Below are 17717 nucleotides of genomic sequence, written 5' to 3' on the forward strand. Positions count from 1 at the left end.
ACCCTGGAGATGGTACAGTCTCTCCAATTAAAATATTTTTCAGTTAGTAGTGGAAAGGGCATAGTAAAGATCTTGGGCCAAACACTTCCTTTTTCTGGGCTTAGTATGAGGAGATTGAACTCTTATATGTTGATTTCAAATTTTGCTTTCATGGAATACCCGTGTTTCTTTCTCTAAGCAAAACTTAAAAGTGGTCTTTTCCTAGTTTGTGGAAATGCTTTAATAGATTGAATTTTCTCAGTATTTTTTCTCACATGTGATTCTTGTTGCTGCTAGACTAACACAAGAAGGTGTCTGATATTATGCCAAGTATTTTTAGACCCTTTCAGTCCCAAATGGCAGGACTAGATGACCTTTCACCAAGGCCCCTCCAGGCTGCCCTGTCAGTTTCGTTGTCAGATTTTCTTAGCGGGTAGCCTACTGGCCAGTGTCAAATGTGTCTGACTGTAATGCACTTGTGGATTCGTGATTGCTAAAAGCAATCTCATCAGCAAGTTTGGGATCAGTTTAGGGTTAGCTGTCTAGGTCTGGATCTGAAGGAGTGCTTTTACTCTTTTCTGAAACCTCAGAGGCCTTCCCTTCTTCAAATTTGTTCTCAGGGCCCTGACTAGGGGCACAGAGATCTAGAGGAATATATAGTACTGCCTCAGCAAGTACACTCAGTCTGGGCAGAATTTTAGAGTTACAATGACTGACATTGTAGCCACTAGCCCCAGGTGGGGACTGAGCACCTGAAGTGTGACTGACTGGAATTGGGATACACTATAAGTGTAAAAATGTACTGAATTTCAAAGATTTAACATAAAAACCATATTAAAATATCTCATGTTAACCATAAAGCCAATGTTTTTATATTTAGGTTGAAATATTTTAGATGCATTAGGTTAAATAAAACATTAAAACAATTTCACTTTTTATTTTTACTTCTTAAATGTAGCTACTAGGAAATTTAATGTTTATATTAGACATACCTGTTCTAGAATGTAAGATGTGGCTGCCCAGAGTAGAGTGACTGTACAATGATTGGTTGCCTGGCTAGAGTCTGAAGGAAGGCTCAGACCTGGGTAAGGAGAAGGGCGACAGCTGAACTGGCACAGCGAGAGCCCAGGACTGGTGGGGGTGGGGTGGGGGTGGGGCGTATATGGCACGAAACATACGATTCCAGTGATCCAGTGGAAGTGAAGGAGTTGGTTCTTATTCTGCCCTGCTCATACCTAGATAACTCCTGCTTTCCCCTTAGGTCAGAGGTCTTCTCAACTAGAAAGCCTTCCCTAACTTACGTGCATTTCCATCTGTATTTGTGCAGATTTGTTTCCTAACCTAATCTGTTATGAATCTGTTTTCATATCTGCCTCTGAACTCCCAACCTCCACCCAAACTTGGCAGTCTTTGAGGGCAAGGCTTTTCATTATCTTTGTACCTGGAGACTGCTGCTGCTGTTGCTAAGTCGCTTCAGTTGTGTCCGACTCTGTGCAACCCCATAGACGGCAGCCCACCAGGCTCCCCTGTCCCTGGGATTCTCCAGGCAAGAACATTGGAGTGGGTTGCCATTTCCTTCTCCAATGCATGAAAGTGAAAAGTAAAGTGAAGTCACTCAGTCGTGTCCGACTCTTAGTGACCCCATGGACTGCAGCCTACCTGGAGACTGGGATAGAGTAAAAACCAATAAATGTTTGTGGGGACCTGGAAAAGGGAAAAAGGAATAGAAGAGGCTCCTCTGGTCAGTCTCCAAGAACTAGGTGCCTACAGTACTTGAATCCCTACTTCCTTTGTGACCATGAGAGGGTGATGCTGAGATGCCCTAAGAAGTGCATGTGGGATCTGGGCACCATAGTAGGTCAGTCAGTCAGTTCTGTTGCTCATTCGTGCCTGACTCTTTGCAACCCATGGGAGGTAGGAGAGGGAAGATTTCTGACCTAGGATCTTCCTAGACCTTCAAGTCACATCAGGGTTGTTCTGTTTACAGACAAGACTGGCCTCAGTGAGTACGCACTCTTTTTCCTGCTTCCGTGTGACTAGGTTTCCTTCAGTTCAGTCGCTCAGTCATGTCCGACTTTTTGCGACCCCATGTATCGCAGCACGCCAGGCCTCCCTGTCCATCACCAACTCCCGGAGTTCACGCAGACTCACATCCATCGAGTCAGTGATGCCATCCAGCCATCTCATCCTCTGTCATCCCCTTCTCCTCCTGCCCCCAATCCCTCCCAGCATCAGAGTCTTTTTCCAATGAGTCAACTCTTCACATGCGGTGCCAAAGTACTGGAGTTTCAGCTTCAGCATCAGTCCTTCCAAAGAAATCCCAGGGCTGATCTCCTTCAGAATGGACTGGTTGGATCTTGCAGTCCAAGGGAATCTCAAGAGTCTTCTCCAATACCGCAGTTCAAAAGCATCAATTCTTTGGTGCTCAGCTTTCTTCACAGTCCAACTCTCACATCCATACATGACCACTGGAAAAACCATAGCCTTGACTAGACAGACCTTTATTGGCAAAGTAATGTCTCTGCTTTTCAATATGCTATCTAGGTTGGTCATAACTTTTCTTCCAAGGAGTAAGCATCTTTTAATTTCATGGCTGCAGTCACCATCTGCAGTGATTTTGGAGCCCCCAAAAATAAAGTCTGACACTGTTTACACTGTTTCCCCATCTATTTCCCATGAAGTGATGGGACCGGATGCCATGATCTTTGTTTTCTGAATGTTGAGCTTTAAGCCAACTTTTTCACTCTCCACTTTCACTTTCTTACTCTAATCCATTTAAGGAGTGAAAAGTCCAAGTTCACCTTCCTACCAGGCATGGGCCCTCTCACTTTGTAAAACCTAAAAAATGCCCTGGTGGGGGATAGTCAGAAGAGTAAGAAGAGTCTTCTCTAAATTTTAAGTGTGGAAGTCAGAAGGTTAGGAAGCAGACATGACAATTTATGGATCTGGGACAGATGGATCTGGGACTAAGGTTTTGCTAGCTCTGTCTGCAGTCCCCTCACCCCCTTTCCCCTCCAGTGCTCAACAGCTCTCTGGCCACCCCAGTCTTATTTCTCCACATCATCCTTTCTGATCTACTCAGCACTCTCCCAGGCTGTGCAGCACAGAACAAATGGAGTCATGCAGAGTCAATATGATGGTTTCCATGGACTGTCTCCAGTGGTTACAGCAGGACACACACACACCCCCAGAAGTTCTGAACGTACCCTAGGAATGTCTTATATGAGCCCTCTCCTTTACCATGTGCATCACCAGGGTGCTGCCTCCCACTTAAGCCCCCTTTAGTGAGATTGTCTGCTGCCTGCCATGTGTAAAGCCACATAAGTGTACCATGCTGTCATTTGCTGGCTCCCACCACTGTAACAACAATATATGAGGCCAGGATTATGTCTGTTCCTAAGGCGATGGCACCCCACTCCAGTACTCTTGCCTGGAAAATCCCATGGATGGAGGAGCCTGGTAGGCTGCAGTCCATGGGGTTGCTAAGGGTCAGACACGACTGAGCGACTTCACTTTCACTTTTCACTTTCATGCATTGGAGAGGGAAATGGCAACCCACTCCAGTGTTCTTGCCTGGAGAATCCCAGGGACGGGGGAGCCTGGTGGGCTGCCATCTATGGGGTCACACAGAGTCGGACACGACTGAAGTGACTCAGCAGAGATGCTGTTATCAGCAACAGTTGACAAGTTACTTGGGTCTGAAATAATAACACAGCAACAGAAGGTTTAGTACCAAAGTAAGGAGAATTTTTAAAGTTTCTTTGAGAAGGGTGCTAAATCAGTATTCCTGGTTTCCCAGTATCTTGCTGCTGCTGCTGCTGCTAAGTCGCTTCAGTCATGTCCGACTGTGCGACCACACTGATGGCAGACCACCAGGCTCCCCCGACCCTGGGATTCTCCAGGCAAGAACACTGGAGTGGGTTGCCATTTCCTTCTCCAATGCATGAAAGTGAAAAGTGAAAGTGAAGTCGCTCAGTCGTGTCTGACTCTTAGCGACCCCATGGACTGCAGCCCACCAGGCTCCTCCATCCATGGGATTTTCCAGGCAAGAGTACTGGAGTGGGGTGCTGTTGCCTTCTCCTCCCAGTATCTTACATCTTAACAATACCTGAGGAAAATAGTTCCTCCTTTCTGACTACTAGTATTTTCAAATAAATGAAACACTGTATTGTATTCATTTTTATTTTTACCAATAGAGTACATTAATTTTTTTGGCCATGCAGAACTTTGACCAGGGATCCATCCTATGCCCCCTGCAGTGGAAGCACAAAGTCCTAACCACTGGTCATCCAGGGAAGTTCCCAGTATAGTACATTTTAAAAAACCAAATGGTACTTCACAGCTGACCCTACCCCAGCCCTCTGCACGCTGAATTTCTACTCCCCAGAGGTAACCTTATCTTTTATAATGCTCTTTTGGGATTTATCTCCATTTCTTAATAGCATCCCTATACTACTAGTTCTCAATTCTTCAGTTTGGACTATTATTTTGCTTCTTGATATAGGAAATAAGCTATGTATTTACACTCCAATTCCCTCTCATAAACACATGTATTATTTCTTCATCCTCCATCATGCCTCAATATCTATGTTATCTTACTTAGGTAAAATAACAATTCCTTATATTATTATGACTGTGTACATATTTATTCATAGTTGATCCAATTAGCATAACATAATTTCATTTACTTTTTTTGATTGAAGTTAGCCATTGCCTCTTTTCCCAATTTATCCCAAACTCTCAACACTTTCAAACACATCATATTGCCTATCAGTTTATATTTTTTTAATTGAAGACAACCATCCAGGGGTCCATCATCCTTTTTCATACTGGACTAGTTATTCTTTAAGCCTACCACCCATGTTTTGCCCTAGAATAATTTAATCATTTCTTCTCAATTTCTACCCCTTTTTATTCTTCTGAAAGATTTCTATCTTGCAACTCTTCCCTGGAATTTTCACATTTCTGTTACTGTGTTTTAAATTTACTACTTTCTTGACCACCCATTCCCCTTCTAAATAGCAATCTGTTCCATCTGGGAATATACCTTACTTCTCTGAGGATATTTCTAATGTTTTGAGTTTGTCAGTCTTTGTTTCTGGTTTGTTTTTTCCTGTTAGAAGCTTTTTTCTTTGGCCACGGTGTGCAGCTTGCAGGCTTTTAGTTCCCTGACCAAGGATTGAACCCAGGTCCCTGGCAGTGAAAGCAGAGTCCTAACCACTGGACTGCCGGGGAACTTCCAGAAGCTTTTCTTAAATGTTTGGAGAACTTTGTCTATCCATTCCTATGAAGAGTGAGACATTAGAAAACGGGTTGGAAGCTCTGTGTACACAGACAAGGCTTGTAATTAGTAGAACACACTACAGTATTTCTCAGACTTCTGGTTGCAAACCCATTAATGGTTTGTAAAATCCACTTAATCACTTGCAACCAAATTTTTTTCCCCAAATGACAGATTAGAGTAGAAAATACTATATCAGAATACATCATAGGAAAAAAATTGTTTTGTGAAACTTTGGTTTCAAACACATACACATATATACATCATATACACATATAATGTACTAAGTCAATTCCATAGAATGGGAATTTCTTATTGTGGGTGTTTTTTCAAAGAAGTTGGAAAAAATACCACTTAAGCTGGTCAAGGAGATCTCCAGCTGCTAAGATGCATTCTTTTACTTGGAAAGAGGTAAGTTTCTCTGGAGAAAAATTCTCTAAACTCCTGCCTGCTGGTCTGGTAGCCAATGTTCAATCAAGTATTTGTTGAGCACTTTCTATCTGCTAAACGCTCTTCTAGGTGCTTGGTATATAACGATGTGTAAAACATAAAACTTTCTGCCCTCCTGGAAACTAACATTCTAGTCAGGGGAACAAACAATAAAAACAGTTAAGTTATACAGTATTTAGGTGTCATGCTATGAAAAGACAGTAACAAGGGGAAACTGAAAGAGGCTAGATGTGGTAGGAGTGGTGAATGTTCTGATTATGTCGTGAATGAAGTATGAAAGCAAGGCCATCGTCTGAGAAGGCAATGTTAGAGACGAGAAGAAAGGAGAAGGTGTGAAATAACTCAGGAACATAGCCCATCAAACTAGAGTGAAGTTGCCCAGTCATGTCCGACTCTTTGCGACCCCCGTGGACTGTAGCCCACCAGGATCCTCCGTCCATGGGATTCTCCAGGCAAGAATTCTGGAGTGGGTTGCCATTTCCTTCTCCAGGGAATCTTCCCAACCCATCAAACTAGAGCCCATGGCCAAATCCTGTTTTTGTACAGTCTCCTAGCTAAGAATAATTTTTATACTTTAAATGGCTGGGGGAAAAAAAAACTAAAGATGAATACTAAATTGTGACATGTAAAAATTACATAAAATTCAGATTTCATTTACTTACATATTGCCTTTGGCTACTTTCTTGTTACAACGGCAAAGTAGAGTAGTTGTAAAAGAGATTGTATGACTCGAAAAGCCTAAAATACTTATCTGGCCTCTTGCAGAAAAAGGTTGCATCTAGCATAAGAAAGAATGACTAGCAAAATACGATTGTTGGGCAGTGTTAAGGGCCTGAGAGTTATGGACATGAATTCAAAATGAGGCCAGTCAGCATGGCTGCTGCATAAAAGTAGGCAAAGAGCTGGCTCTGACTAAAATTGTAGTTTTGCGAAGTGAGTGTAACAAAAAGAGGGTAAACCGAGTTTAAAGTATTTGCAAGTGGGGAAAAAAAAAAGGAATTTCATAAAGAGGCTAGTTACAGGTCCAGTAGTGCATCCGATACAGCCACATATGTCATTATATTCAAATTCTACTTCTCAAAACAGTGGCTTTCAAACTGAACACCATTCTTCCTCTTACTGTTAACTAGTAGAGAAATCATAAAAATTATCTTTTCATCTATGCAATGCAAAATGGATATACTTAAAAACTGAATATAATTGATCATGCTTTTAATACTTGTTCTAAAAAAATGTATGTTTAATCCCCAAACATTGTACAATATTAAACATTCTGTATGGTTAAAACACGACAAACAGTTTTGAGTTAATGTCAGATAAGAATTTTCTTATTCAATAGCAAATATTTAAACAAAGGTTTTGCAAAATTCTCATTGGTCTTTGTTTTCTGATTAGGTCACATTTTTAGCCTGGTCTACAAAGTCTGTAATATTTTTCTCATATTATCACAAAGAAATCACCTCCAAACCAACCAAATTAATTTAAAAATAGAGAATGCCTCTCTTTTAATCAAGAATAGTCAGTTCCTTAAAAAAAAAAAAAGGCATATTTAAATGAATCGTAACCAGTGACTCAGGGATTTAAGTTGCTTATGAACAGAGGAGAGAAACTCAGGGAAGTTAGGGACAATGAAAGGTGATAATCAAGGGAGTATTGCAATCAAGCTGCTAGAAGAAGTCTGGAAGATAGAGTTGGTGGTCAGAGAGTCGGATACCTGAGCCTAAGATCACAGAGGGGTTACAGTCTGGGATAATAAACAAGATCTAGGTATGACCATGAAAATGAATGGCAAGGAATAGTGGAGGATAAATCAGTGGAAGACTTTATTCAAGGAACCAGTATATCAGAGTGTTGAAAAAATCATCCATATATGTAATTAAATCACCAAGAATTAAATCTGGAGTAGTGTTGGGGGGAGTGAAATGAACCAAGAGCTGAACTTACTGAAAAAGGAGGGGCAATGACCCAGGGGCTTGTAGACTTTGTGGATGATTAACAACAATGAAGGGACCTAAGTGATATAATTTGATGGCATGAGACTCAAAGCTGGGGAGTTTTAAGGGAAAGCATAGGAAGAAGTGTCTGCAAGAATAGGGTACAAAGAGACCATCTACCCCATCTTTATGACCACTAATAAAACTGTGGGAGAAAAAACTACCTTGAGAGGGCTGCAGCAAAAGCACTGGCCTAAGAGAACAACCACATTTCAGGGTTTGGGGACCCAAGTAAAGGAAAGGGGAATCTGGTGCTCCACAACGCTGAACCTTAAACCTCCATTTTCAGTAGGATGCCTCTCCTATCAGCTACCAGTTGTTCTTTTTTCTTTTTTGATGTAGAATACCAGTCCTGCTTATTTAACTTATATGCAGAGTACATCATGAGAAACGCTGGGCTGGAATAAGCACAAGCTGGAATCAAGATTGCCAGGAGAAATATCAATAACCTCAGATATGCAGATGATACCACCCTTATGGCAGAAAGTGAAGAGGAACTAAAAAGCCTCTTGATGAAAGTGAGAGAGGAGTGGAAAAGTTGGCTTAAAGCTCAACATTCAGAAAACAAAGATCATGGCATCTGGTCCCATCACTTCATGAGAAATAGATGGGGAAACAGTGTAAACAGTGTCGGACTTTATTTTGGGGAGTTTCAAAATCACTGCAGATGGTGATTGCAGCCATGAAATTAAAAGACACTTACTCCTTGGAAGGATAGTTATGATCAACCTAGATAGCATATTGAAAAGCAGAGACATTACTTGGCCAACAAAGGTCCATCTAGTCAAGGCTATGGTTTTTCCAGTAGTCATGTATGGATGTGAGAGTTAGACTGTGAAGAAAGCTGAGCACCAAAGAATTGATGCTTTTGAACTGTGGTGTTGGAGAAGACTCTTGAGAGTCCCTTGGACTGCAAGGAGATCCAACCAGTCCATTCTGAAGGAGATCAGCCCTGGGATTTCTTTGGAAGGAATGATGCTAAAGCTGAAACTCCAATACTTTGGCCACCACATGCGAAGAGTTGACTCATTGGAAAAGACTCTGATGCTGGGAGGGATTGGGGGCAGGAGGAGAAGGGGATGACAGAGGATGAGATGGCTGGATGGCATCACTGACTCGATGGATGTGAGTTTGAGTGAACTCCGGGAGCTGGTGATACACAGGGAGGCCTGGCGTGCTGCGATTCATGGAGTCACAAAGAGTAGGACATGACTGAGCGACTGAACTGAACTGAACTAAACCAGTTGTTCTTGGTGGCTCCAACTAGTTCAGTTTCTCCAGAGAATAAACAAATGAATGGAATGACTAACGGGTGAGGGTCTCAGGTCTAACTTTATAGTCTTTTAAGTAATCATCTTGTTTTTTAGTGGCTCATGCAATCTTTGGTGATAGATATTTTACCACTATAAAAGAGAGCAAATTAAAAATTTTATGAGATGTTATACATCAGATATTAGTTATATAGTATACCTTGTTAATTTAGGTACATGGTGTATATAGGTATACTTCAGTATTGGTGTCCCTTATTAACTGATGCTGGGATTCCCACCCATTTTCCCTTTCCTTTAATTATTACTCTTTTCAATTCCTGGCCTTCCTCTTAGGCCTTACCTGCTGATACTGAGCCTCTATTTATGAAATTCTACCCTCCGTGGGGCATACCAAGCTGGATCTTCCTCCTGGCTGCCCTTCCTCAGAACAGGCCCTCTTCATACACCCCTGTGACTGAATTGATCTTTGTGAAACCTGTTCACTTTACTGTACTTTCTATTCCCCAACTGGTTTCTGTGTATTACAGAGAAACTATTATGAACTCAGACACTTGTGGGATAGTTTCTGTAGAACTTTCAAAACAGAATAATTGATTCTTCATACAGTCAGCCCCAGAAACCATGACATTCTCATGTCTTTACCCATTTTCAAAATAAGACGAAAACCACTGTAGCATCCCCACCAAGTTCAAGGTCATCCAATGTATCCAAGGAGTTCAGCATTTCATAACAGAATCCCAATATATCCCATATTAGTTTGCCAAATGATGAAAGCAAAGTTAAATTCCTGTTATCCAGGCTCACAGTGCAGAAGATTTTATATCTCCATTCCCTTTGTCCTCAAAGTCTCTCCTCCAGGAAACAGGTCTACTAGACCAGCCATACTCCCTCTTCCCAACCTATTTCTCCTGTTCAGGGCAACTGGAGGGGTTGAGTATGTCAGCACTGGAGTATGTAGGTTTCCTGAAAAGTTATGTTTTCATATTAACCACAAATTGGGAGGCTACTTTGCCTCTAGCAAAAACAATGCTAGGATTGAATTCCCCTCTCTGATTTTGGTGGCTAGTATTTGCTGGAAAGAAAGAACAGTTACCAGGCTACTAGAACCTTTAGACAAGTCTATCTAAAAGCAGGTAAAGACCCAGATTTTTCTCCATTCTGGTCAGGCATCTGGCAGCCCCAGTCTTCTGAAACATACCACAACCCTTGAGTAAAAAGGTCTCTGAGAAAACAGTTGTCACAATGCCCACGTGCTTGACATCATTTTAAAAATAGCTGCCAGTAGGTCACTGACCAGACAAGTAAGGATAAAATAAGACACTAGCTTAGCTCAGGATACAGTGATAATGGAAAGAAGTAGAAGCTAACAGAGGAGTCCAAGCTAATAGCACACAGACCAGACTAGTATAACACACAGAGTAGTATGGCTCTGTTTTCTGATTTCTTGAGAACAGTAGTAGCCTGCAACTCTTCAAAACTGGCTAAAAAGCTAATAATTTCAGTCCAAATTAATGAGTCTACATTTGTAGTGATGGCAATGAGTCAAAAAGAAGCTACATTTGATTCACAATGCCATTTAACAAAGATGTCCTAGAATCAAAGAAAATTCTGCCATTAGCCATTAGAAATGACTTTGGAAGTCTCCTAATTTAACATAAGTCTCTTTCTAATATTGCTAGGAAATGACCACCCCACCTTTCACTTCCAGTGAAAAAGAATTTACAGGCAGTTCATTTAATTGTGCTAAATAGTTATGTCTCTGTACAGCTAAGCTTTTCCTTCTGCAAAACTGTGAACAATACTAGTTTCTTTGCAGGAGTTGGTAGTCTCTGGTTTAAAGTAGATGCTTCCCTGCAACTGTATCAGGAAATGCCTCTCTACAACCTCCACCTACTGGAAATGTTTGTCCTCTGGTGCCAGGAAGAACACTTTCCACATGATAGCTCTGAAGGTTACCCGTGCCCTTTTCTAAATGCTCCACAAATTATATACACATCCCTGTCTTATTAATACAAGTGACATCTCCTACACACAAAGTCCTTGATCCTTCTACATATAGAATGTGCAGTCAACTAAACAACAATATCATCTTCACATGAATTTGTTATCAAAGTTCTCCCCCGACTGTGTAAATTTAAAAGTGAAAGTCAGGATGTATTTTTTAAACTCTATACTTAATTTTGTTGGTTTCATTCTATTAAGGTGATTATGAATCTTGATTCTGTGGCTCATTGTTTAAGAGTCAGATTGGTTAAGTCTTTTTACATTTATATTTAGAATAAATGGACAAAAGTAAAGCAGAAAACCTTTTGAGGTGGAATGGTAGTATTTTCTGAGGAGTGGTAGAAACATAATTCTAGATTGTGATAACCACTGTCAAAGGTATAGAATGTTTCTTGTTGACTATTTCATAACTACACTGCTGCTGCTGCTGCTAAGAAGCTTCAGTCGTGTCCAACACTGTGTGACCCCATAGATGGGAGCCTACCAGGCTCCCCGTCCCTGGGATTCTCCAGGCAAGAACACTGGAGTGGGTTGCCATTTCCTTCTCCAATGCAGGAAAGTGAAGTCTCTCAGTTGTGTCCGACTCTTAGCAACCCCACGGACTGCAGCCCACCAGGCTCCTCCATCCATTGGATTTTCCAGGCAAGAGTACTGGAGTGGGTTGCCATTATCTTCTCCGCATAACTACACTGTTTAAGTACTGAAATATTAACACAAGGTAAGTATCTATCATCTGTAAAATGCAGCTATTTGGAATATCATTTAGACATTTTACTATATATTAAGGTTCATCCAACACTTCCCCTCCACAAACCTATTTGCTTGAACTAAATAAATATTTCCTTTCTAAATAATTTATAAAAAGTAAATTTCTAAATAAAATTTCTAGAAGCAAATGTTCTTTCACACTGAGAATCCACCATAAAAGACTGTTCTCATATACAGTGAAATCTTTGAGGGACTCATATGCCAACCACTTTACATGGGTTATCTCATTTGATGCTGTGAAGTAAGTACTATTATCACTTCTGTTTTATAGATTACAAAGCCAAGCTCACAGAGGTTCACTAATTTGCCCAAGAACATATAGCTGGTAAGAGAAAGCTGAAGGACTAGTAGCAATGGAGGAAATGAGGACACAAAGCCTTGTGTTCAGAAGATCCTATAAGTGAAACACTGATGCAACTGGGCTTTACCTACACTCCCCCACCTTCCAGGGGCCCTGACACAAGAGACTTTGTCAGACAAATACATGGAGGGCAAGATTTCACTTTATTGTTACATTAATCTCACAAATAAACCCAACACAGCCAGAAACACTGAGCAGATAAAATGCCAATGCAGAAAGGTCTGCCAACAGGAGGAGGGAGGAATCCAGTTCATCTCCTCCACATGCCCAGCCTGGAAAGATATTTCTACTATACGAGAGTAAGGGAAGCTGACATACTAAGCAATCCATCAATAGACACTTAGAGCTAAGGAACAGAAACTCTTACCAGGTGGGGTCTGTGCAGGGCAAGGAAATAGAAAAGTCAGAAAACATTTGTTCCTCAAATAAGCCAGGCATAGAAATACCAAACGACAAAAGCAATACTGTTTTCAAGCTCCCTGTATTTTATTTGGACATCTAATAAGGAATGAGAGGGTTACAGTTGTACATGGTTTCTTCTTGCTACTGCCTGTCTTCTGCGCTGTGACCCAGGTAGTCACTCTCTTCCCACACCTTCAATCAGAGGTACTAGTGAGAATTTTCTAGAATTCTGGGAAGAACCAACCTTACCTGCTTACCTAGCCAGCCCAAGAAATGTGGATTCAGTGTTTCCTCAGGAAAATCAAGGTAAGACAGGTGCTATCAGATTAATCAACCTGGCAGCATTTAAAGAAGATTAATGAAGCTCAAGACTTTCTACAGTTATCTTTAGACATCTTTAGGTACCACTATCAAACCTAAGGTTTAAAGCACAATTACTTGGTTAATGAATTCAAATGATCTGACTGCATGGAGTGGGATTATGATACCCTAAGCTCAGATCACCCCAACTGTTTCTATTCCAAAATTGGAAAATCACAGACTGATTCTCAGAGGCCAGAAAGATCATTAAGGGCCATCTGATCATCCCCCTGATGCCATATAATCCTGAACTCAAAGGGTCAGATTCAGCAGCATCTTTCTAGTATCTGAGAATTCCTGGCCTTACTTGGTCCACAGGGAATTCAGGATAAACCAAGCCAAGGAACTTCTAACATGCCTCTCTTGTGGCCAAGAGTCGAGGCTCAGACTGGGACTTCCAACTTGGGAAGGAAGAGGTGAAAGTATTTCAACTCAGTCCTGGGGTAAGAAGTAGGCCAAAGTGGTACCATGAAAGGTGAGGGAGGAGAGTGCAGAGGCCTCAGTGGAAAAGTACAGATGCTCCCTGTGTTAAGAAAACAAGGGTGAATTGAGCGGGCACTGAAGACTGGTAATATGGGGTCACCCCTGTGGAGCATCAGATGTGGCCTCCCCTGCTGTGGCTGTGCTTAGTTTTCCATCTTGCTTTCTCTGTAGAGGCTGATAAGAATGGGGCCGGGGGTGACCCAGTGACAACTGGCTGCAGTATGGCTGCCTACCTGTTCAAATGGGGGTCATGTCACCAAGCTCATAGTCTTTAGGGATCTTCTGAAAAGCTAACAACATTCAGAGTTCCAAAGAGCAGTCTGGTAGAAACAGTAGCTGAACACTGGATGAAATAGTTGGTGGGGATGTGGCAAAGTCTGAAGAACGATCAGTGAATACTTGAGGAACTACTGCTATGAACCAAGGGTAGACTTGGGAACCTCCTATAGGGATACCCACAGCTGGCTATTTTTCTGACTTCTCTGAGCACATCTCTGACCAAACTGAAAAGGGAGATTCCATTACAGGTATCTATACATCCAACTGACACCCAACGGAAGGCTGTGACCTCTTTGAAAGGGGTCAGGAAGTACTGAGGAGTCAGAAACAGTTGTCCTTAACACTACCAGCTCCTACCATGCCTCTTTCCTTACACCAGGACAGAAGTGAAGAACTCCCCAACCCTCAATTCGCTACCAGCAGGTTTCATTCCCAGACCGCCATCCCAGAAATGTTTCCTTGGGTAGGCATTCCCACCAACTGACTCTATCCTTCTGTTTTGGACCTGCTCAAGGTCTTCTCCTCTTCTTCCCCTACTCCTGCTCCCAGCTACTTAGAGTCCAAGGCAGACAAATAACAGGCTAGACAGAAATACTGACTGGATCTTGGGGGTATCAACATCCGACAACAATGCCCAGGTTATTTATTGAAGCCTTCAATTCCATCTCTGAGAGTGGTTAATGTGCTTCTGTCTGTGATTCCTTTCTCCTTCTCCCCTCCAAGAAGTTCAAGGTGAGGAGCCGCCTCATTCACCTTTATACCTGTGGCTTTTGGGCACAAAGATAAGCACCTCAATGTGACAGCTCGGGTCAGGGAACTTTTAGTGGGCGTAGCACTCAGGAGGGAGGGCTATCCAGGTCCTCTGGCATCCATCCCCAAAGCACATCCTTCCCCTACCCTGCCTTTTCACAAACCCTTACCTCTTCATCCTCCTCTCAAGGCTTGAAGCCACAAATGAAAATGAACATGGCCCTGGCTTTGGCTTGTCTGGTCTGAGTTCTAGGTGCCCTCTGCCACTGACAGTATATGAGCTTAGACAATTCACTTGCCTTTCTGGTCCTTTAAATGAAAGGGTTGGACTAGCCCATCTCTCTGAGTTCTTTCAGTTCAATTTGTACTTGAGAAATCAACAAATGAATTAGAAGAGATTCTAATTCAGAGCCATAGGTATTCTGCATAAGAAGTAAAGGTCAGGTTCCTGTTTATTACATATGTTAACTCTAGGAGAAGCAGCAAGTTATCTGAGGAGAAATAGAACCCGGCAGCCCCTATGTTTGACTAATAAAAGCAAATTCCTTTAAGAAGCAGAGAAATAGGCCATAAGTGAGACCTGGCAGTGTCAAAAAGATCTATAAATTAAGTGGTCAAAGGAGTAAAAAACAATGGCTATAACCAGACAAGATCTCTAAGCACAGACTAAAGTCTAGAGAGGTCTGGGAGGGAATGAGCCCCTGGAGCTTCTACTAGAGGGTAGGACTTGGTCCACAGCAAGTTGCTGCTGCATTTGGTTCAAACCCAGTTTTTTCAATCTGTCAACCTGGTGTGTGTGCACACGTGCAGACATGCTGTAGGCTGCAGTTAGGCTTCTGAAGTGCTGAAATGAGAAAGAAATGGAAGAAATGATACCAAATTCAAAGAAATTAGGCTGAAGGCACGTACAATATTAATTAGTTTAAAAGCTACTCACTTCCTCCACCACACTATGCAGTATCAATCACTACTCATTATGAAACATAGGCTACAGAATTGTGTGGGATTGTGAACTCTGGGGGTGAGGAGGGGTGTTATTGTTATGTGATTGAAAGTCAAAAGCAGGATACAATCCAATATCCTGTGTGAGAACCCCTCCAGTTAATGACAAATGGATTTGACTTGACCTGACCCATTCTGGCACTCACTTATCTTCATTCAAGGAAATTGTCTCCACAAAAGGGATTTCTTCCTTGTCTGTCTTTCCCATGATCAGCCGGTGCTTATCCAAGTTTATGATGCACTGAAAACAAAACAGGATCACTGGTTACTGTCAATGATTTCACTGTGTAAGAGAACACTTACCTCAGGCAAAAGGTACCAATGGGTTAGTAGAAATAATCATACCTTCAAGGATCGGAGAGTCTGCAGACCAAGAGACAAATTCTTCTCATTATCCTCTAATAAGAAAAAAAAAAAAAAAACACCTAGGATTTAACCATTCCCATGTTGTTTAGAAATCAGCCTAATCACCTTTAGGTTCTATACAACTTCCCTCTCTCCCATGCATCTAATAAACATCTACTAAGCATTCCTCTAGGAGAAGGCAATGGCACCCCACTCCAGTACTTTTGCCTGCAAAATCCCACGGACAGAGGAGCCTGGTAGGCTGCAGTCCAAGGGGTCGCGAAGAGTCGGACATGACTGAGCGACTTCACTTTCACTTTTCACTTTCATGCACTGGAGAAGGAAATGGCAACCCACTCCAGTGTTCTTGCCTGGAGAATCCCAGGGACGGGGGAGCCTGGTGGGCTGCCGTCAGTGTGGTCGCACAGTCGGACATGACTGAAGCGACTTAGCAGCAAGCATTTCTCTCTTTTTTTTTTTTCATACAAAGCCACTCACATGACCTTTTTTACTCTCCCAGATAATTAGAAAATAGATCATCAATAACCAATGGCAGTTACAAAGAAAAAACACACTACCAAGAATTGGCTTCACACTCAGTAAGGAACACTGTACCTCTCCCTCGTGGCTTATGGGTACAATAAGAGTATAATACCCACTCAAGAAAAATTCTCTAGCAATGAACTATAAAGATGATTCCTGAAAGCACAGTCTTAGTCTCCTGCCATAAGCCGCTGCTGCATCCATGAAAGCCACTCACTTTCTACTGATGGCCACATTTTTGTCACTCCCCTTGCCTCCTCACAAGTATTTCCATCTTACATCCCATAATTCACTAAAATGGCAAACTTTAAAACACCATTTTTGCTCATAAATTGTTCAGAAACCCTTCAAAGCAGCAACAAGCCGCATCAAAATACATGGCTTGCTTCTGAATCCTATGAGAAGCTGCTATTACCCCACCCACCGCACTTGGAGCCACCAGGGTCCAAGTACCGTCGAGGTGCCCCTCTGCAGGCCAAGCAACCTGCTTCCTGCCATGGGTCCGCGTGGACTGCCTCTCGCCTGCTGGAGAAGTCCGCAGACTTGAGTTTTTTATATTAAGTAATTTGCCCCAGATCATTATAGTTTGAGCTTCCCTGGTGGATCAAGTGGTAAAGAATCCACCTGCAATGCAGGAGACCCAGGTCCAATCCTTGGGCTGAGAAGATACCCTGGAGAAGGAAATGGCGACCTACTCCAGTATTCTTGCCTGGAAAATCCGACAGAGGAGCCTGGTGGGCTACAGTCCATAGGGTCTCAAAGAGTCGGACACGACTGAATGACAAAAGGTGGTAGAATCAAGATTCAAACCCAGGTCTTTTTACTTTAAAGGACAAAGCAAGGCCTTTGGACAAAAACCAGGAACTTAGAGTAGTGGGAAATAGAGTACATGAGAGAAAGTATAGGAGTTGGTGAGAAGTTATGATGGGATTTATGGCAAAGGAGTAAGAGGATCTTGCCCTCTACCTCTAACTAGCCCATGGAAAGTTCTCAGGAGCCACTTTTACTGGCACACAGAAATTTTTGTTTTCTTACCCCTTGAAATTTTTTATTCTCTGAGTGATTTTCAACATGTCTTGCATGTAGCTCAAGGCCCATCTAGTACTTTGGAAGGCAAAAACTGGGACAAGGTTTATAGTACAAAAAAGTAGAAACCTGGGGTTTTAAAGAAGTCAGTACTTACAGGCCTGAGATCCCATGAGGGTTTGGTGGAAGGAGGGAGAGGGTTTACCTTAGGGGTCCACAGGCCCAGTCCCCAATTCAACTCACCAACCACAGCTGCTGGGCAGTCCAGGCGGAGGGAGCCCAGTGTGATCACCAGGTGCTCAATCTGGCCCACAACTTTCAGATGCCGGGGTAGAGAAAGCCTCTCTCCTTCATGCTTGTGAGATCTGACATGCTCCTTGAGTCTGCACCAGAGAGCAAATACCAGAATCCCCTTGGCA

General features: G+C 42.3%; 1 protein-coding gene and 1 pseudogene across 2 annotated transcripts in view; both read right to left on the reverse strand.

Annotated features, from left to right (window-relative positions):
- Positions 1-11887: 11887 nt before the first annotated feature.
- NRIP3 (nuclear receptor interacting protein 3) overlaps positions 11888-17717 on the reverse strand; it is a 28693-nt gene continuing 22863 nt past the window's right edge. Inside the window, exons 5-8 of one of the 2 annotated variants that reach the window (XM_014478009.2) lie at positions 17542-17681; positions 15730-15782; positions 15531-15625; positions 11888-15226 (exon numbers count right to left, since the gene is read on the reverse strand). In XM_014478009.2, coding sequence (XP_014333495.1) covers positions 15211-15226; positions 15531-15625; positions 15730-15782; positions 17542-17681 — 304 coding nt within the window. In that variant the 3' untranslated portion in view covers positions 11888-15210. The remainder of the gene's footprint in view (positions 15227-15530; positions 15626-15729; positions 15783-17541; positions 17682-17717) is intronic. The other variant, XM_005895049.2, reaches the window with a different exon arrangement.
- Positions 16219-16444, reverse strand: LOC138991031 (small nucleolar RNA U3; annotated as a pseudogene).

The sequence above is a fragment of the Bos mutus genome, chromosome 15 (genome assembly GCF_027580195.1).
Source record: "Bos mutus isolate GX-2022 chromosome 15, NWIPB_WYAK_1.1, whole genome shotgun sequence".
Classification (NCBI taxonomy): Eukaryota; Metazoa; Chordata; class Mammalia; order Artiodactyla; family Bovidae; genus Bos; species Bos mutus.